Genomic DNA, 22,564 nt, shown 5'->3' on the forward strand with positions numbered 1-22,564 from the left:
AACGTTACCAAAGAGGAAAGATGAGTTAATATATGTAAAATGCGGGCTTCCGACAGAAGGTGGTCCTGCTCACCAAGAAGGCCCATTGAAACCAAATGGGCCACTGCGGAACATCAAAGAACAAAGACTTTATTCATTGCTGTCTTCCTCCCCCTCCACCCCTGTCACATGAAGAAGAGAGGTGTGTGTGAACTCACACCATCAGTTTGAACTCTGGGAAGAAGGGAATAAAAATCCCTAACAAGAAGAAACTGCATCTTTATGCTGCTTGGACTCTGAGGGGCAAGGGTCACTCAGCATAAGCATAAGTAAAAGATGGGGGAAGGGATAGCTCAGTGGTTTGAGCATTGGCCTGCCAAACCTAGGGTTGTGAGCTCAATCCTTGAGGGGACCATTTAGGGATCTGGAGCAAAAATCTGTCTGGGGATTGGTCCTGCTTTGAGCAGGGGGTTGGAGTAGAGGACTTCCTGAGGTCCCTTCCAACTCTGATTCTAAGATCCCTAGTGCTTGGCCTGGGTTAGGCCTAAGGGACATACAGAGCTCTTCCTAATTAATAAACCTTTACACAGTTTATTATAGGATTGGCTACAAGCGTTATCTTCAGTGTGAGATCTAAAGTGCAATTGACCTGGGGTAAGCGACTGGTCTTTTGAGACCGGGAGTAACCCGAATGTTGTGGTCTTTTGGCATAAGGGCCCATCTGTCTCCAAGGCAGGCTTACCTGGGTATCAAGATAGATCAGACTGCCCAAGGGACTGTCTGTGACTCTATGCTAAGGCTGTTACAGTGCCTGAGGAGTTTATACTTGGTTGGTGAAATCAAAGTATAGAACTCACAGCTAGTTTGGGGTTTGTACCCGGCTTCTTAACAGTCTGCTCTGAAGCTGGTACTCGTGCTCCCGAGCCACTGCAGGACAGATAGACACGGTCATTCCATTGTCATTCTAAATTTAACAATAGAAACGAGTTCGAAGTGTGCTGCTCGCTCTTTCCTGTTGTATTCTATTTTTAATGTTCATTCTTCGGTAGAGGCGCTAAAGCTCTCACAACATACCCTAGAAGAACTATGTTTGTATTATTTTAATAACGATTTAATGAAAATAGTTTCATCTATTTTCTTTAGCTTGATTACATTCTTGCAAAGTTGAGTAAGGGCCAAGAACCAGAGCAGGGAGCAAGTCAAAACACTGGCTGTTGAAATTGCCCAGGAAACACAGTTAAGGTTTTAAGTCACAGACTAGATAAGGCTTTAAAATCCTAATGCCTTATTCCTGTAACAAGGGTCTTTACAAGAGGGAAAATTCACTCGGCAGAAATTCACTCTTATCATAAAGGGTTTTTAATGAGAATAGGAAATTGCAAAAATCTAGCCCCAAAGTGTAGAGGGAAGTTCTGCACATTTTGCTATTCACTGAGGGCCAGATCTTGATTTCGCTAAAAACTGAAAATATTGTAGGCCACATTTTAAAACTTGGATACCTAGACTGGAGGCCCAAATTCTGCATTTGGGTGCTACAATTGGGCATTTAAATGTCCAACTATCCACTGACTATGTTAAATAATGATCTGAGAGCGCAGGCTTTTCGAGCCTGGCTTTGCTGAGCTCTGTAGAATTATACGTAATGGTTAGAGATATAGACCCTTATTCTGAAATGAGCATCTGTATGGGTGTAGGGTTCTATCCTCATAGAGCTTATTGCAGGTTTGGGGCCATACATGGAGACAGACAAGGAAAAGTAGAAAGTTGCCAGTAGTTGCTGTATGTTGAATTACCAAAGCAGATGCTCTGGTCCTGTAATGTGATCCACACAGGAGGCCTGCTTCACCCATGTGGAACCCCATTAACTTTATTGGGGCTTTATGCAAACAGCAGTTTGTCAATGCAGCTCACAATGACCTAAGAATATCTTGTCCCATTGATTAATGCATTCTTATGACAGCAGCTGTATGCGCAAATGCCTGTCATCAAATATCTGCTTGGAATGCATCTGCTCTCCCTTTCATGTGCTGTGAAATTGGGTTAGCTCTCCCAAGACACGTAAACAGTTAAGGGCATGACTGCAACTCTGGTCATGAGAATATCTAGATTTCCAAAGAGTGAAAAGACAAGAAAAGAAATTAATAAACGTGTGCAGTAATGTAGCATAAAGCTTGTGTGTTTGTTACAGGCCTTGCTTTCTTCATTCAGTCATCAACTTGATCCTCTGCATGTCTCCTTCAACAGTTAAATTAGTCAGTCATTTGGTACCTTGAAATGTCCTCCTGCTGTGGTGGTATTTCTCAAAGAGTTAGAAGACTTAGTGAATTATTTTGAAACGATTTCCATGGGTGCCTTATGAATGGAATGAAATTAATCTCACAACCCAATGGATCACCACAGTGCTGTTCTGAAGCCCAAATCAACATCTGTTCTCATGACTAAGGTATGTCTACACAGCTAAAGCTGTGCATGAGCCACCTACTCAAACTAGTTTGAATCCAGTTAGCATGGGTAACCATAGCAGGGAAGACAGAACAGTGTGGGCAGTCATTACTGCTATTGTTACCCATGCTAGCTGGATTCTAGTTAGTTTGGGTGATTGGTCCATGCACTGTTATTGCTGTGTAGACATACCCTTACTTTACCTCACTGAAATAAGTATCTTGTGAGCCTTAAATTAATGAGGGGGGTTGATGAAGGAAACATTTTTGTCCTAACTGGGTGAGAGATTCATCTTATTATTGTGAAGAGAGAGGATAGATACCCTCCAAAAGAAACTGTGAACATGCACACCAAAACCGCAATGGATTTGCACCTGAATCCTGAAAAAAAGTCTGCCGTGTGGAAGGCAGGTGAAGTGCGGTTCAAAAAAAAACTATTAACAACCACAAGAAAGAAGGGAGAGGGGGAAAAAAAAAAGCCCATCCATACATGTATGTGATTCTATTTCACAATAATGGGGTACTACGGGCAGAGAAATCTACAACAAATATTACCCAGGCAGATACAGACCACATCCTCTTTTGGTGACCCCTCTTTTCCTTCCACTTCCTTCACTCACCAAACAACTAGAAATGAATTTCCAGGGTAGAATTTTTGCAGTGATTGCGCAGTGTGCAGCATTTTACAAGGCTAGCCTTAAGCACCAGCAAGATGACAGACTGCTTGGCAGGAGGGTGAGGGCTCTGCATTTTTGGAAATTCTACACCGTTTCATCAACTCTCAGCCAAATCCCCCTCTAACCTGCACCAGAGAAAGGGGTGGCACTCAAGATAAATTTCTCTGTCTGTCTAACCCCCTCCCCCCACTCTCACACTCACCCCCAGCAGTGGAACTGAAAGGAAAGACCTATTTTCCACCCCCAGACCCATTCTGGCTTTGGGAATGTTCTTGGCCTAATTTTTTTTTTGCCCCTTCTGGCATCCTGGATTCCCTGAAAATATGAGGTTGGCCATGACTTTTTTTCCATCATACATGACTGTAAATTTGCATTCCTGTTACAACTTGGCCTGAAAACTGGCTTGTGTATAAGACTCTGATATCTTTACTCACACTGTGGTCCCAACCACTTCAATGGGACTACTCATGAGGCACGCGGCTACTCGTCCTGAGTAAGGGTATCGCAATCTAGCAAGTAATTAAGCACAATGAAATACCAACTGCCGAATATATGGAGAAAAATGGAGATTTCATTTTATACTCACAAAACAGTCTTTAGGAGAAAAAATAAAAAGGGAAAAACTTACTTTGATAAATATTGCCCTGAAGTGAGATTTGTTTCTTCTATGTCCATGCAATTTGTCGTACTTGGAATAAGTGCTAGCTCCGGCTGGATCAATGTAGCTGTTGCCACAGCTCTTGCTACTAGCTCCATTGCGTCCTGGACGTAATGCTCAAAAACAGACTGTGTCGTTTTGCCATGAGCTATGAGACCCAATGGTAAACCCTCTGTTCTCAGTTCTTCCACGTTTTGTGAATCCCCAAGAATCCAGTGAAGTTCAGGGGGCATCACACCAAACTCGGTGGTTATTTCAAAAATCCTCCTCGTCTTCTCCATGTCACAGCCAAACATAACCATGGTTGATACTGTGTCTTTAATGCTCTCTAGGTGAACTTGTAAGTAGTTCAGAAGGTCACTAGTTGAAGTGAGATTTGTGGTAATATTTATAATGGAGCCCAGGTGGAACTTGGAACTCTGTTGTGTGAGGAAGAGAAAATCTGTGATATTCCACTCTTGGCATAACATCAAGCTGAAATTGTACCAGTTGTTCATTTTCAGGATTGAGAAAGTGACCTCCGCATCAGAGCTTAATGAATTTTCTAAACTCAGTTGTAGGTGAAGGGGATTCTGTATTTAAAGACATGAAAGATATTGATTAGAAAAGGTGAACCAGAAACTTACTGTGTTTCTTCCTCTATCAAGTATTATTTGGCCTACTGTGGTGTGTGTGTGTGTGTGTATTAAGTGCACTGGAATAAATTCTGACTTCCCATTCAGTTTTGAACAGCTTTCTTGGGGGAACTACTGGGTCTAAATCAGTGTAGAATCTGAAGTATATCTTTGATCCAAAATTACACAAAATAAAAAATAAACTACTGAGAGTTTATGGAACACTGTTACATTATTTAATTTGATCCAAATGTTGTATGTTGAAGAATAAATGAAAGACCCCAAGTTATTGCTCCCCATCTCTATCCCACGATGCAGGTCAGATCCCCAGCTGCTCTCAACTAGTATATCTCCACTAGTCGCAGCTGAGGATCTGGTATAAATCAATTAAGCTACAATGAAGTTAATGCAAACTCATGAGTTAGATTAGAAGAATACCACAATTAAAAATGTTTTCATCTCTTTTTGTTATCTCTTGGTTTTGGTATTCAGGGCCTCCTTTACATAGACACATGAATAAACTAATTAAATAGATCATGGCACACAATCAATACTCACCTTGTACTAGCAATGTGACTGACTCTCTGGTAAAGGACAAACTACCAAATTAACAAGAATATGACATTAATGAATCGCACACCACAGAGATATTGCCTATTGATGATAGGCTTTTGATTAACTTGGAAAACAAAAGTCCCATGTAATAATTTGGGATAGGTGAACTGATTCCGATAAAGTACTGTCCTCAAACTTAAGCTCAAACTGAATGCAAGCTAAACCTTTTCTGAGGCTCTGAAATGATTGGATAAGTGTTTTTTCGTCTTCAGTTTCTGCCTGCCTTTGCAAATGGAAGGGCTAGTATCCCATGAGAACAGCTGTTCTCGGATTATTTCTATCCAGGATCAGAAGTGGAGGTGCCAGAAATTTCACAAGACAGTCTGTTTTCATGAGCTTTTCAGCTAGATTTTTGCGGACTATACGTTTTAGAGATGCACGGATAGTTATCCGAGCCATATGCATATTCTTTTTTTCAAGAAATTCACCCATTTAAATTAATAATAAATGAAAATTTTACATTTATAAATAACACAACAGTGCATGCATTGTACTGGTAGCATAAAGCTGAAACCCAAGAGCTGTAATTATTACAGTATAATACACAGACTGAAACATAGTGTTGCTTATATAAAATGAAGTTATCAGACCTGTCATAAATTAAGCTCTAAATATATATAAACCCACCAAATTTGGAGTTTGATCCTGCTCCCATTGAAGGGTTTATATGATGGGATTACCTGCAAAAGCAGAGACTGGATTCAATGACTTTCTCGTCCTATGTTCCTAAGGCCTGGTCTACACTAGGAGGTTATGTCGAATTTAGCAGCGTTAATTCGAATTAACCCTGCACCCGTCCACACAACGAAGCTATTTATTTTGACACAGAGATCTCTTTAAATCGATTTCTGTACTCCTCCCCGACGAGGGGAGTAGCGCTAAATTTGACATGGCCATGTCGAATTAGGGTAGATGTGGATGGAATTCGACGCTAATAGCTCCGGGAGCTATCCCACAGTGCACCACTCTGTTGACTCTCTGGACAGCAGTCCGAGCTCGGATGCTCTGACCAGTCACCAGCCACACAGGAAAAGCCCCGGGAAAATTTGAATTCCTTTTCCTGTCTGACCAGTTTGAATCTCATTTCCTGTTTGGATATCGTGGCAAGCTCAGCAGCACTGGCAACGATGCAGAGCTCTCCAGCAGAGATGACCATGCAATCGCTGAATAGAAAGAGGGCCCCAGCATGGACTGATCGGGAAGTCTTGGATCTGATCGCTGTGTGGGGCGATGAGTCCGTGCTTTCGGAGCTGCGATCAAAAAAACGGAATGCGAAGATCTACGAGAAGATCTCAAAAGCCATGACGGAGAGAGGATACAGCCGGGATGCAATGCAGTGCCGCGTGAAAATCAAGGAGCTGAGACAAGGGTACCAGAAGACCAAAGAGTCAAACGGACGCTCCGGATCCCAGCCCCAGACATGCCGTTTCTACGAGGCACTGCATTCCATTCTAGGTGCGGCCGCCGCCACTACCCCACCACTGTCCGTGGACTCTGACGATGGGGTATTGTCGACGGCTGCTTCCTTGGAGATGTTCACGGACGGGGAAGATGAGGAAGGAGATAAGGAGGACGAGGCAGTCGACAGCGCTTTCAACGCTGATTTCCCCGACAGCCAGGATCTCTTTATCACCCTCAAGGAGATCCCCTACCAACCCTCCCAAGGTGGTAACCCGGACCGTGAATCAGGGGAAGGATCAATAGGTAAGTGTTTTAAATATTTATTTTGAACAGAATAGGAATGGTATCTTAACAATGGGTTTTTCATGATTAGTTTGCCCTAGGCGCTTTAGTTTTTAGTCCTTGCCAGTGCAGCTACTGGAAAAATCTGTCAATATGTCCGGGGATAGAGCAGAAATCCTCCTGGGACATGTCCATGAAGCTCTTCTGGAGGTATTGTAAAAGCCTTTGCATGAGGTTCCTGGGGAAAGCGGCCTTATTGCGTCCTCCATGGTAGGAAACTTTTCCGCGCCAGGCTAGCAGCAAGTACTCCGGGATCATTGCCTCACAAAGCATGGCGGTATACGGCCCTGGTATTTGCTGGCATTCAGGCAGCATGCGGTCTTTCTCTGTCTCCGAAATCCTCATCAGAGTGATATCACTCATGGTGACCTGCTTTGAATTAGGGGAATGTTAGTATTGGGACTGATTGCCTGTTCCTCTACATAACTGTAACTGGCGGTTTACAGCCACGCAGTGGAGGCGGGACAGGGGCAGCATGCAGGGATCTTTCCCGGGGACAGCTGCGACGGGGGTGGGACAGGGGCAGAGTTCATGCTGGCCGGATTGCAGTCCCACCAGTCCGTGCTTGTTTCCCGGGCCCAGAATCACCGTTCCACAGCATCAACATGACCCATTGCCACCATGGTGTTCACGGTGCGGGGTCTCGTGCTTTGTGAGAGGTCTGTGCCCCTCTCAGACTTAATGTCCTCACCACGCTGCCGTAGCCTCTTCGCCCGATCAGATTTACCACTGACTGTAGTGCCAGCAGGGTCACATAGATGAGGCAGGAAAAACAAGTACTGTTGAATGTTAAAAATTAGGGTTAATGGGCCCAATCCTGAAAGATACTGAGCACTTCCTGTTAGGCAGTGAGTGCATTCAACTCCCATTGACTTACCTGGGAGTTGGAGGCACTCTAAACCCCACAATTGGACAGTAAAAAGAACAGGAGTACTTGTGGCACCTTAGAGACTAACAAATTTATTTGAGCATAAGCTTTCGTGGGCTAAAACCCACTTCATCAGATGCTGATACAGACTAACACGGCTGCTACTCTGAAAATTGGTCCCTAAGTTTCTCCTATGGTTGTATGGTTGCATTCTGAGGGTCTAGTCCTAATGCACATCTGGGACAGCTGGATGTGTTAGTTTGATCCCATTGAGTTTTACTGGGATTAGATGGCACCATCCCTGCCAATGAAATGGGATAGAGCTGATCACAGATTCAATTTGAAAACCTTCTTTTTAACATAGGAAAGTCAAGTATGTTTTTCTCCACTGACTCAGCAGTACTGAAACCATGATCCATTACAGTTTTATAAAAAACAGTAGTCATCTACACATGGACAGCAGCCACTTTCAGGTATTAATTTTTTGTCATAATTAAATGGTTTTAAATAGTGAAAGTTGGAGAGGGAGTCCCTTCCAAATCTGGGGTTTTAAAATGCAGCTGGCTTTTGTGCCAGATATATTCAAGAGAGAATCAGAAATCCCAGAAGCTATTCTGATATGGAACTAAATCAGCTTGTCTGATTTTTCTATCAAAACCTTTTTTTTTTTTTTTTTTAAAAAGGTCCCGGCCCTGATATCAACCCTTAGTTCACTTTACTATTTGCAGTGTAAAGTTTCTCATCTCCTGTTCACTTGAAGGCACTTGAGTCTGACCTCAGGCACACACAATGGTAAATCTATAGTTCCAAAACATAGACTGGAACATGCGTTTGAGTATTTAACTGTGAAAGTGTTGTTTCACTGAGAGATCCTTTTAACGGTCCCGATTCAGGAGAGGACTTTAGCACTTGCTTAGCAGCCTGAACGCGGGCATAAATCGCATTGACTTCAATGGAACTGACACCTGGGTTTAAAGTAAAGCATGTGCTGAGGTGATTTGCTGAATCAGGGACAAAAATCAAGTTAGAATAGATATAGAAATCTAACATGCCTGTGCATGAAGTTGCAGACAATGTTTAATGAGCTGACCCTAAGTGGGAGGCTTTAGCACTAAGGGTACGTCTTCACTTACCGGAGGGTCCGGCGGCAGGCAATCGATGTTCTGGGATCGATCCCGGAAGTGGTACTCCAGCTCGCCGAGAGGAGTACGCGGCATCGACGGGGGAGCCTCCCTGCCGCGTCTGGGCCCGCGGTAAGTTCGGACTAAGGTACTTCGAATTCAGCTACGTTATTAACGTAGCTGAATTTGCGTACCTTAGTCCGAAGTGGGGGCTTAGTGGGGACCAGGCCTAAGTACTGGTTATTTGTTTACTACTCTCTTTTTAATAAGGAACCAAAATAATTTTGAGGGGTACTTATTGAAACCCTTATTCCAGAATTTTACCGAAACAATGATGCACATGAAATTCCACAATGGCGAGTTCTCTGCCAAGGTGTGGTTTTACACCTCTTTTGGCTAACTCTGAGACCTGCACATGAATACCATCATGGATTTCGGGCAGTTACATAGGGCTTTGTCTTACCACCAATCCACAATGGCCCTACAGTGGGAACCTTTTCTTCTAGTTGAGATAACTGATGGCCAGCTCTGTTTTGGTGTTGTCACTCATCCGAAAAGAACCCTGCCTCTCCTCCTGGCATTGCCTCCCCTAAGGACACTCCTCCATACCGTCACTACTCCAGAAGGGGAGCAGAGTCTTCTAGACTGGGGTGGGGCTTTGTGACTGCATTGCAGATGTTTGAAGGCTGCTTCCAAGTTTCCTCACAAGACTTCATTTTTCCTCCACAACTGGAGGCCCAGCTGGGCCATAGGGGTCCTGAAGGGTTAGTTCCACATTGGAGGCATGGTCAGGATGTGGGATATTGGTGTCATGTAGCACGTTTTTAAGTTCAGTGCTTTTGTAGAATCATCACTCTTTGAAATGATTAATTAACAAATTATTGCCTGGAAATGAAGAACTGTTAAGAAAGACTCACTTATTTAGTGATTGCCATTGAGGCTGGATAATTTCATGACCAAGCCTTTTACCAAATTAAATAATATTTCAGACACAGAAATATAAAATGGTATCAGTGAGCAGCAGATTTATTAAATTACTGGAGTGTATTGAACTATGTTCAAGACATCATTATAAAAGTTCTGAGGGAAAACCCTTCCATATTTATCTCAAATTGGAAATGATTAAAAATGTGATTGTTCCAATTAAACTGCCTAATCTATACATTAAAATGCAGATGGCCATTCAATTACTCTGTCCCAGTTTGGCTTGAAACCATAATTAAAGATCATATGACTAGCACCACAACTAGTTTTATTGCACCAAAAATAATTAAACCACATTATATATATATGCTAATTATTTTTTCTGTCTCTTTTTAATAATGTACTTGCATTATCATACAGCCTGATGATTAGCAATTAAAAAAAAAAGTTTTATTAGCACTTGATTTTCATCAAACTCCATTAGCCTTTGTTTTTTGTTGAACATGGAAAGTCAGATCGTCAGCAGGTCTAAACCAGCATAAATCCAATGATTTCATTGTATGCCAGCTGAGGATCTGACCCGGAATTTTAAATTTCTTTTCAAATGGGGCCTGGTCCATACGCCAGTAGAGACCGGGGGAGTCTTTCCACTGACTTCAATGAGCTCTGGAGCAGCCCATTGATTCTGATGAAATATTAATATTAACTTTTGTATGATCGGTGGCGTCTTTCAGTTTCCTAGATCAGAGGACATATTTGGCAAGTCCCTTTTTATCACTTAGCTTCTCACAACAAGTACAGTTTTATTGGCTTGTATTCATTGCCCTGCTACTTGAGATAAGAACTGCTGGTTCATTTAACAAATGAAACCCTATTTGCATTTCATTAAAATCAGGCTTGGTAACATTTGCTGAGTCTCCATTTCAGTTTTTTTGAGGCCAGATCCTCAGCTGACGTAAATCTTTCCAGCTCCAATGAATTCCATGGAGCAAGGCTGACTTACGTTACCTGAGGATCCGGCCCTTTATCTGTTCCACAAAGTCTGCAACACTGATTAGGCATTGTTGCAGAGGCATTTTATGTTACATTATTACAGTTTCATTAGTATAATTAAAAGTACATATGCTAACAGCCTTTTGCTAAGTAGGTGTAAAAGTAAGTGATGCACAGCAACTATTATTCTCTAGTGATTCTCTGGGGCTGAAGCAGTGCTCAAATATGCATTTGCTCAGGGGAACATATTTATAAACTGACATCAGTGGGAATCTCATACATGAGGAAAAATATACCTCACAGCGTTCAAAGCACCCCTGGGGACTCGCACCTCAGGAGTGACTCCGAAATGGCCGTTGTGAGTAAGGAAAGGCAGTTGTTTCCACAACTTGAGAAGCTTTGTATTCTGTAGTTGAATTTACAAAGTTGAAGCCACATTGCCTAAAAGTTAATGGCCCACACATTACATGATTACACAGTGCTACATGGCCAAGAGTCATTATTTTCATTAGCGGGACCTGTTGGGTTTTGAAATTTCCCTTTAATTAATGTAGGAAGTAGAGCTGGTCAGGCAAATTCTGGCGACACATTTGTTCACTGGAAGGTACCAGTTTGTTGGAAGTAAAACATTTCACAGAGACGGTTTGATTTTGGCAAAGTTCAGACGGTTTGATTTTGGCAGGGTTTTCATTGGGAACCTGCCTGGTTTCCTGCCACACGGTGGCCCATGTGGTGGGCTGCTGGAGAGCCTGGGCTTCTAGCCTTGTGGCTTCTCAGCCGTTGGGTTCCTCGGGCTTCCAGGACCTATGGTCCCAGGGCAGCCCACCAGGTGAACTGGCTCAGAGTCAGGGCTCTATTCCCCTTCTCTCCGAATTAGAATTTTTTAAATATCAAAATCCTCCACAAAATGGAATGACCTTTCTCTGCCCAGCTCTAGCAGTAAGATTTTGGTGTCAAAGCAAATATATGTGTAAAATGGTTGCATCCAAACTGAACCCTCCTGCGGAAAGTTTTATGAATCTGGAATCTTTGCAAGGTTCATCCTCCAGTTTCCTTCAGGCATTCCCCTGAGAGGAGGGACTTGGAGGCAGGTGTGCAAAAGAGGAAGGGAGCGTACCATCTCCCATGGGCCCTGGAATGGCATGCTGGGTAGGATCCTCAGTGTTACACTTTGTACATCCTTCCACCTTCCAGCAAGTCTTCTGCAGGAGCTGTGCTGCAGGTGGTCAAGCACCCGGACAAACTCTCTTCTCTGATGGGCAGGTGGGGCTGGGATCTGAGCGAATCTTGCTTTAGGGCCCAATCCAATTTACAGTATAGCCATGGAAAGACTCCCTTTGACTTTGGGGCCTTGTCCAACTCCCATTAACGTAGCCTTAAGGCCCTACTCCAGCAAAGCACTTAAGTCATGTTTAACTTCAAGCTACATTAGTGTAATTAAAAGTATAGATACCAATGTTCTTTTGCTAACTAGATGTAAATGATGCCCAGCAAATATTATTCTCTGGGGCAGACTGCTTGGAACAGGGATCCCTGGGCCTAATCATATGCTTAAATTAAGCCCTTTGTGTGATCAGGATGTAACTTAGGCAAGACTATGTGCTGTGGTACCCACCACTGAAGAAGGGGGCAGAGCAGCCACTCCCTGTCTGTACTGGTTATATACACCTATGGGACTAAGAGCATAATTTAGCCCAGCGTGTGGAGCAATCAAGATCTCAAAAATAATGGCTGAAATATTTGTTAAAGGCATTTTTAAAGCTTCTGAGAGGAGGTAATTTAGACTAGCTAAAATTCTTGTGATCCTTGCATCAAAAGGAGTTTGTCAATTGGCCGAGCAGCACATGTAAACAGATCTTAACAAGGTATCTACTGTTTGTTTAAAAAAGATAACACAACAACCTCATATCTTGGACTAATTTAGGGCCAGTCTGAATTCATCTCGAAAATGATTTCTCCTTCCACCAAACTCTTATCTTGCCTAAGGGTTGCTCAGCAGATCTAAACACTACACCCAAATGCACCAAACTAATCTGAATATGTAAAGCTCCACACAAGGTCAAACAACCTGCCAAAAATATGAACAATCAGCCATTTTTGGAAAGTTAGATCCATTATTTATCCACATTGCCACTTACAGATGATAATAAATAATGTTACTCCCAAAACGTCAAGGTGTTCTTTGTTTGGGGAAAGACTTTTAAAGGTCAATGACAGAGAGACATTTCATAAAGATACCATGAGACATGATATCTATTCTCCCCCAATATAGGCCATTACAATTAACAAACGGATTTATTGTTAAAGTGTATTTTAAATCTCCCTTGCATATAGTGACTCTCATGTGTGGGAAGTGAGCGTCAAGCTCTACAATATTAGAATATTACAATCTTGCACAGACAGCGAATTAGGCTGTTTGTATTTATATTTCAATCAATTATTTACCTGGAGAGAACACATTGTGGAGGGGTTAAAACAGGGACCTGGGAGTCGGAATTATCGCAGTCAGTTTCCAGTCTGTTCTGAGCCAGTGACACTGCATTTGATCATGAGTAGGGCCCTACCAAATTCACGGCCATGAAAAATGCATCACGGATTGTGAAATTTGGTCTCCCCCGTGAAATCTGGTCTGTTGTGTGCTTTTACCCTATACTATACAGATTTCACGGGAGAGATCAACGTTTCTCAAATTGGGGGTTCTGACCCAAAAGGAAGTTGCAGGGGGGTCACAAGGTTATTTTAGGGGGGGTCGCGGTATTGCTTGCTTACTTCAGAGCTGGGCAGCTGGAGAGCAGCAGCTACTGACTGAGGGCCCAGCTCTGCAGGCAGCAGCGCAGAAGTAAGGGAGGAAATAGCACACCACGCCACCCTTACTACTGTGCTGCCTTCAGAGCTGGGCTCCCGGCCAGCGGCCACCGCTCTGCAGCTGTATGGGTAGCAGTACCACAACCCCACCCCCACATACCATAACTGTGCAACCCCCCCCAACTCCTTTTTGTGTCAGGACCCCTACAATTACAACACCATGACATTTCAGATTTAAATAGCTGAAATCATAAAATTTACAATTTTTAAAATCCTATGACTGTGCAATAGACCAAATTGGACCATGAATTTGGTAGGGCCCTAATCATGAGCCCGTCACATCTCTTCTCTGTGCCGTACCTTCTCTCATCTCCAGAATGGGTCTAAGAATAGTTACCCCCCTCATGGAAGTGCTATGAGGTAGTTAGTTAATGTCTATAAAACACCAAACCTAAGTATGATACCAAAGTACATGTAACACACTGCGTTATATGTGCCTCACTATGAACATTAAACTTACGGAGCCTGACTCTAGAAAGTAACACGAGATTTGTGGCCAAAGCTTTGTACTGGCACTAAAAAAAGCTGGGTTCTATTCCTTGCTCAGCCACAGACTTCCTGTATGACCGCGGGCAAGTCACTTAATCTCTCTGTGCCTCGGTCCCCCATATGTGCAATGGGAATAATAAATCTTCCGTTCTTTGCGTGTCTTATCTATTTAGACAGTTCATCAGAGCAGGGCCTGTGCCTCACGAGTTTGCGCTGTGGCTAACTCCGTGGGGCTTTGATCTCATTTCGGGACTCTGGGCACTATTGTAATAGGGATAATAAGTCTGATGTCATACTGGTTTACACCAGTGCAACTCCATTGATTTTAACCAAGTTACTACTACTTTGCCTTGCTGTACATTTGGGGAGGGGGGAATAAGTGCCATGGCCTGCAATGGTGTAATCCTTTTCTTAAGGAAACATGGATTTCTGCTAACTCAGAGCTCGGCGCTAACATCCTGGGAATCGCGTGCTCCTCAGCTGGCCAGTTTTACTGGTGGCTATTGAAATGCTGTTTGCAGTGCCCATCTTCTTCACTGGGCCAACAGTTAAGGTTGAACTTTTAGAGTGGGTTACATGCTTCTGCTCTGAGGAAATACCTCATTGACTTGGCTGCATTTTCATATTCTGGATATGAAATACCGTCAAATCATTTAAAAGTAAATCAAGTGCCAGGAGGCAAAATGTGATACCCGGGTAACAGCATGGGGGCTGGAACAATTTTTATAGTGGGGGGTGCTGAGAGCCATTGAACCAAACTGTAAAGCCTGTATATGATGGAAACCACTTCAAGCCAGGGGGTTCAAGCACCTATGGGGATCAGGGGTTTTACAGGGTCAGACGTGTGACAGAAGGGAACAATTTTGGTCTTACTGTAAGACCTTCCCCTGACCACTAAGCCAGCAGGACATTTGCTTCCTGTGCACAATGTGGTGCTGCTACCAACTGATTACGGGGGACAACGAAGAAATAACAGGAATAGGTGTGGGGGTCAAAGGGCCAAAACTAGGGAACTGGAAGGGGACACCGAGCAGAGAACCCTGGACAGCACCCATTGCTCCTCGAAGAGTAGTCCTTTTGAGCACCGGGACACGGGTGAGCGCTAGCTTGCCCACTGCTAAACGTCCTTCCCCCAGCCTAAGGAGGGGCTACTAAACCCAGAACCCAACTGAATTCGGGGGGCAACAAATGCAAAAACGGGAACAGATGTGGGGGTCAAAGGGCCCAAACTAGGGATCCAGAAGGGAACACCGAGCAGAGAACCCCGGACAGCACCCACTGCTCCACGAAGAGTGGGCGAGAGGAGGTATATAAGCCCTAGGTTGATCAAGGCCTGGTTCCCTGTAGGCTAGGGAAAGGTTACTACAGGTCAATTGGAGCACCTGCAGCCAATTAAGGCCCTGTCAGAGACCTAATAAAAACCCCTGCTTCAGTCAGAGAGGGGGAGAAGGAGAGAGGACTAGAGTTTGGAGGCGTATTGCTGTGAACTCCCCCTAGCATCAAGGATAACCCTACCCAAGAGAGAAGAGGGTAAGAAGCCCGGGGAGCTGAAGAGGCTGGAACCCTGAAACCTTCCCGGCTTTCTTCCTCTCCCACCTTCCCGGAACACTAGTGGAGCCCGCAGCACCCAAGAACAGGGACACGGGGTGTTGCCCCAACCCACCACACTCAGAAAAAGCGCGGGACCCACCACAGTTGCATCAGCCGTTTGCCACAAAGGTTAACACTATGTTTGTATAGTTGGCATAAAATCAGGAACAACCATTAAAATCCCAGCTAGAAGTTTTTATTTAAGACACTAAGGATTTAATTAGACGATTGGGAAATTAGAAACAAGAGTTACAGTTGGCTGGGGGAGGAAAGTCCAAATGCTTGAAACATCATCTTTAAAAGTCAAGTGCCATGGTTTTTAAAAGTGAATGGCTCAAGGACTGTCCCTAGGAAAACCCCAGAAGTTAATCCAGCCTCATCTCCTTCATTAACTGCTTTTGCATTATTTATAGCTAAAAAGTGGGTGTCCCATTTTGAGTCTTTCACAAGGGCAAAATAAGCACCATGCTGGAAAACTCAGGGGCATCGCCTGTGCCCTGGCTGAGTAACTGGGCTGTGCAATGAGGAAAAAGGAATTATCTGCCCACGGGAACAGAGTGACTATAGAGCTGATCCACGACTGCCCCTGCCACCCACTTACAAGGGCAGAATTTCACCCCTTCTTTGACTGTTACCCTCAGGGACTGTTGTGACATTCAGCAAAGAACTAGAACATTGTTAGCTTCCATCCTTAAAACCAGAGCAACACGGATCTTGGCAGAAATGACGTGACAAATATGAGCCTTCCTTTTTCTTTCACAAATACATGTGCTGCGACCCCCACAACAATATTGAGCAGTGCTGGGACTCGAACATGACTAAATGAAGTCAAACAATTCATACACTGAGCTACGTGCGCTGACTCTAGCCCTGACATTTCGTTCTGACGGGCCATTAGATGGCACTCTGTGCCTGCTTCAAAGAGACACTAGAACGACATCAACTGTTCAGCCTCTCTTCGTTTCTTGCACAGCTTGCCAGGCACGTATGCGCTATTCCTTCAGGTCTCTTTAATGTTCTATTTTACAGTGTTCAAATTCTTCCATTTCAGCTAACCCCAAACTTATTTTGGCAACGGGATTTATTAAAACCGAATCCTATTTCTTACTCCATCTTCAGAGTCCCACTCCTACAGCTTTTACTCAGCTGAGCATTTGTTGTTGATATAAATAATCACATCAGCTTCAACCAGGCTTCTTTTTTGAGTGTGAGATTGCTCGTATGAGGAAAGGTTGCAGGATCTGTTCCTCTGAATACAATTAATTACTTTGGGATAGAAAATAATTCCCTTCAGTCTCTCACCTTATTCCTCAAAGAGCTTGATCTGGCTATATGGATCATAGAAACACAGAAGATTAGAGTTGGAAGAGACCTCAGGAGGTCATCTAGTTCAACCCCCTGCTCAAAGCAGGACCAATCTCCAACTAAATCATCCCAGCCAGGGCTTTGTCAAGCCGGGCCTTAAAAACCTCTAAGGATGGAGATTCCACCACCTCCCTAGATAACCCATTCCAGTGCTTCACCATCCTCCTTGTGAAATAGTGTTTCCTAATATCCAACCTAGACCTCTTCCACTGCAACTTGAGACCATTGCTCCTTGTTCTATATGTTGTATTCATCAGCTACGTGGCCTAGGACTTATAACCTATAAATGAGATCATCAAGCCTTTAAAGGTTTCAGTGCAGGCTGGTAACTTATACAGTAACTCCTTACTTAAAGTCGTCTCGGTTAATGTTGTTTCGTTGTTACGTTGATGATCAATTAGGGAACATGCTCGTTTAAAGTTGTGTAATGCTCCCTTCTAACATTGTTTGGCAGCCGCCTGCTTTGTCCACTGCTTGCAGGAAGAGCAGCCCATTGCAGCAAGCTGGTGGGGGCTTGGAACCAGGGTGGACCTGCAGCCCCCTATCAGCTCTCCCTATCGGCTCCCCGCTCCCCTAAGTTCCCTGTGCAGCAGCTGCCCAGCAGGCTAGCAATTGCCTGCAGTTCAGTTGTCCCTCCCCCCACTGCCATGTGCTGCTCCTGCCCTCTGCCTTGGAGCTGCTCCCTGACATGCTTGCTTGCTGTGCGGAAGGGAAGGGAAGAAGCGGGGGGCTAATGTCAGGGTGTCCCCCTCCCCCCTGCTCCTGCACCCCGCTTACCCCATCTTCCATAGAGCAGAAGGGACACACGACAGGGCTCAGGATGGAGGGAGCTTGCTGGCATCAGCTGCAGTCTCAGCAAGCTGATCTAATTAACAAGGCAGTGTACTTAAGAGTAGGGTCAGCGTACTTAAAGGGGAAATGCACATCTCTCCCTCTGTCCCACACGGTGTGTGTCTCTGTCTCTGTCTGCGATGCTGTCTCCCCTCCCTCCGGTTCGTGCTGCCTTGTAGAATGAGAGAGTTAACCCTTGAGGGCTCAGCCAATTGCTAGTTCATCATTTAGCAGTAAGGCATTCCCTGGGAAATATCCCTCCCTCTGACTCCTCCACCTCAACCAAGCTTCACAATCATCATCACTGTGTACCAGTATTAAATTGTTTGTTTAAAACATATACTGTGTGTGTGTGTGTGTGTGTGTGTGTGTATAGTCTTTTGTCTGGTGAAAAAAATTTCCCTGGAACCTAACCCCCTCATTTACATTAATTCTTATGGGGAAATTGGATTCACTTAACATCGTTTTGCTTAAAGTCACATTTTTCAGGAACAGAACGACAAAGTGAGGAGTTACTGTATTCACTTTTAATTTTTAATCACCATTCACAAATTTTTCTTACGTAGGCCCAAATTAATTCACTATAACAGAAACATGAGGGGACACAATATCAGCACATTTGAATGTTTGTAAGTTAGCTAATTTTTAGTAATGTTTGGAACTTGCTTTGGGATTCTGGAATGTCAAACACACAATCAGGGCATGACCCTGTAGTCAAAGGGAGATTTGCCTCTGTCAAGACAAGAGGATTGGAGCCCTGAGCATGTTACAAGAGCAGAGTTTCCAATAAGTACATATCAAAACCCGAGAGGCTGTGATCAGCAGCGTTGTAATGATGATGTGCTAGGACTGTACACGTATAGAGGAGAGAGGAAGGATGCCCCAGTGCTTAGGGATTAACCTGACACTTGGATGTTAGATTCGAATCCCTGCTCTGCCACAGGCTTCCTGTGGAAGTAGGTCACTTAGCCTCTCTGTGCCTCAGTTCTCCATCTGTAAAATGGGGATAATAGCACTGTCCGACCTCCCAGGATAAACACGTTACAGAGTGTGAGGTGCTACATAAGCACCTCAGATAACGCCTTTCATTCTAAGAATGCACAACCCTTAGTTAACAAAGTGGGGTGAATATTATCTTCATTTTGCAGTTGGGAGAATCAGAGGCAAAGCAAGGTCAAGTGGCATGTCCTGGATCACACAACAAGTCTCTGGCAGAATGAGAAACCAAACCCAGCTCTCTTAATTCCCAGTTTCCTGTACAAACCACTAGACACACTGGCTCATTGCATAAAATATTGCCTGAAATAAGCAGTGAGTATTTTATGGATTATTTTCAGACTAATGTAAAGGAACCGTTTGTATAGGAAAGCGTAGCAGCAATAGTCTTTCAACTGACATTTGTTTCAGCAGACGCTAGCGTTTTCAGTCATTTGAATGCAGTCTTCCTGACTGTAAAATATTCAGCAGTGAGATTAAACAGGATTGTGTGGGGGTATAAATCAAAGTTTAGCCCAAGGCTTGTGGTATACGCAACTAAAAGGCTACTTCTAATGCTGTTTATAATACGCAAGAGGAAAATGTGACTTTTTAAAACTTTTGTTGGGGCTAGGATCAGAACATTTCTGTCCCCGCCTTAAAAGATGCTTTAAAAAGGAAAGCGACAGGACAAACAATCCACACCTACAAAAAGTCCTAGCTGCTGTAAATGGGTATCTCTACTTCCTTTGAGGGCCACGCATGCACCTTGTGTAGTCATTAACATCAAGCAAAGTGAGTGCAAGTGGGGTGTGAAACACGACCCAGGACGAATGGCAATGATTTTATTCCCACTTTGCACTGGTATAAATGACCACATGAGGTGCCCGGCCATGTAGAATCTGGGCCCCAAGCCTTGAAGTCAACGCAGTAGTGCTGATTGACACCTGCTGAGGATCTAGCCCTGGGTATGTTTTACATGACACCTCTTTTTGACCAAAGGTAAACACAGCATCATGCACTCCGGGAAGGCAATAGCCCACACGGATAGGGCCATGTATCCTCCCCTCTGACATCGGTGATGATGTCTGACACGACCACTTGCAGGATGCTTGTGCTAGCAGCAGGAGGATACTGGTGCTGGCCCAAGACACTAGCGCTCTATTCCTGCAGCTGCCCCTGGAGGAAGTGGAAATGACCTCAGACTTTTTCCTACCAGGACCTGTCCCCCCACCAAGACAGAACCAGGCTGAAATTTCTATAGTGAAAAATTGCCAGTGGTGGCCAGGGCAGCTTCCCCACAAAGACTGCTTTGTGGCATGGCTGCGGCCTACTCCCTCCTCAAATTCACCCCCTTAATGCCGTTCCCGCAGGTGGGAAGGGAGGACTCCCAGGTGAAGCTTTTCCTCCTCAAAAATAAACTCCTGCTCAGATTAAAGAGTCTTTTAGCTTTCCCTTCCCAGGTAAAGTGAGGGGAGGGAAAAGGGACAAAGTGCAGGAGACTCATTCATATTTAGTCAAACAAATATATTGCTGTCTCAGAGTCCAATAGCGGTAAACAAAATTGCCTGTGGGTAAAAGTAGTTCTGTCTGTTGTGCATGTTGGCAGAAACCTTTGGTGTTGGGCACTATATCAAAATCTCATTAACCATTTTTGCCCGTGCACAGTATTTTACGGCTATCGCCCGCTGAGCCAGCGAAGAGCAGTAACCATGTAAATGGTGGCTTCAAGATGAAAAATCGAGTTGATCTGGAAATACGGGCCTTTGCGCTGCGTGTCCTTCCATGCAAAAATCGGCCTTTACTACTGCATTAGGGCGCTCTGGAAAGGAACTACTCTGCCAGGTTAAAAGAGAGAGTCTTTATTTGCCAGTAGTTAATACCTTTAAAGATTGAATCTTAATTTTGTGGGTATGATGTTACAGATAGGTGGCATGCTTTCATGAAGTGAGCATGGGAATGAGTGGTAGGGACTCTTCAGTTCTAGTTCCACTGTTGACCCTGACTCACTGTGTGACCTTCGGTAAGTCCCTTAACGGCTCAGTGCCTCAGTTTACCTATATGTATAACAATAATATGTACCTGCTTCACAGGGATGCTGTGATAATTAGTTAATGATTGCAAAGCTCTTTGTACATACATAAATGCTAAAAATTATGCCAGCAATAAATGTCATTGCATTACTATTTATGCTGTGTTAAGAGAGCTGTATGAGATATTTGGTCTAGTTATAAAACCTTTCAGAGATTGGTGCTTCAAAGTCTGATTCGGCTAAACTCTGGCTACAATGAATTAAAATACTTTCAAACCACTGGGCCAAATGAATCAATGAAGGTACACCAGGGATGAGTTTGGCCACTGACTTCCTTCCTTCCTTCAATCTAACCTAGTCTATTTCAGTCCAGTACAGATAGGTACTTACATCATGCTCATTAATATAGTTAGGATCTCTTTGGACCAGTTGAAATGACCACATGAGATGCGCGGCAAGGTGGAATCTGGGCCCCAACTCTTGAGGACAGTGGAGCAGTGCTAATTTTCACCCGCGGATTTACACTCTCCTGATTTATGCAAATATATTCATTGTTGATAAATATTCACTGAGCACTTCTGACCCATCATTGCCAGCTGCTGGATTGTTTACAAACAGGTTTTATTACCTGCTCAGTATTTATTGTTCTCTGTGTTTTGTGTGACTGGTCATGTAAGTCACGTGCTATCGGGGGGGTTTTCTCCTTGACTGCATGACTTTTGTGTGTGTGTGAGAATAACAAATAATGAAAACAAATTCTGGGATGCATTTTTTAATGGGTCTGTAACAAAATCTGTGAAAACATCAGGCCCCACAAACATTTTCATTATGAATCATGGCTGCTTCAGTTTTCACGAATGATGGATAATAACAATCTCTAAGGTGCCACAAGTACTCCTGTTCTTCTTTTTGCGGATACAGACTAACACGGCTGCTACTCTGAAACAATGACTCTGAGGATCATGGGGAACCCAGCTATACTATATATACTATATACACTTCACAAGTTTTTTCTCTTTACTTAATTGGCCTCTGAGTCGGTAAGACAACTCCCACCTTTTCATGCTCTCTGTATGTGTGTATAGATATCTCCTCGATATAGGTTCCATTCTATACATCCAAAGAAGTGGGCTGTAGCCCACGAAAGCATATGCTCAAATAAACGTGTTAGTCTCTAAGGTGCCACAAGGACTCATGTTCTTTTTGCGGATACAGACGAACACGGCTGCTACTCTGAAACCTGTCTAGGCAAAAATATCCTACATTTTTTTAACTCTTTGGCTGGCTGTAAGTGGAGTGTAGAAGCACCTTCTGCTCCCTGACAACCTGAAAGAAAGGGACGACAGAGCGACAATATCCATGAATTTGACAGGAACCTATGAGCCAAGCTACCGTTCGCCTCTATTGGATAAATTACTGCTTCAGGAGTTAGAGAAACTGCAATACAGAAGACAAACAAAAATATATTTCCCAGGGGCATTTTCCCAATTTCACTTTGGATTCTCCACCTACTCATGCCTCTGTCCGCTGAATAAGACATTCTACATCAGTCTTCCAGGAAAGGAAGTTAGATCTGGCAGCGTCCCCAACCCCTCACCTCATCCTGCATGTTGAAAAAAGAATGAGTATGCAGCACTGGCTTGCAGCAACCAATTCTAGATAGCATTTTACCAGCTGGCTTGATGGGAGAATTTAAGTATTGTATAAAATGCTCTGCTTAAAACACTTAAAACCATTACTACTAATAAACAGAATGGTTTGATCTACTGCCACCAACTGTGGGC

At 43.8% G+C, this 22,564-nt stretch overlaps 1 protein-coding gene across 1 annotated transcript in view; it reads right to left on the bottom strand.

Moving 5' to 3' along the window:
- Nucleotides 1-22,564, bottom strand: part of GRIN3A (glutamate ionotropic receptor NMDA type subunit 3A) — a 104,855-nt gene that overhangs the window by 69,713 nt on the left and 12,578 nt on the right. The window contains exon 2 of the mRNA XM_034774780.1: nt 3,726-4,327. Within this exon, the coding sequence (XP_034630671.1) occupies nt 3,726-4,327 (602 nt within the window). The remainder of the gene's footprint in view (nt 1-3,725; nt 4,328-22,564) is intronic.

The sequence above is a fragment of the Trachemys scripta genome, chromosome 6 (genome assembly GCF_013100865.1).
Source record: "Trachemys scripta elegans isolate TJP31775 chromosome 6, CAS_Tse_1.0, whole genome shotgun sequence".
NCBI classification, from domain to species: Eukaryota; Metazoa; Chordata; order Testudines; family Emydidae; genus Trachemys; species Trachemys scripta.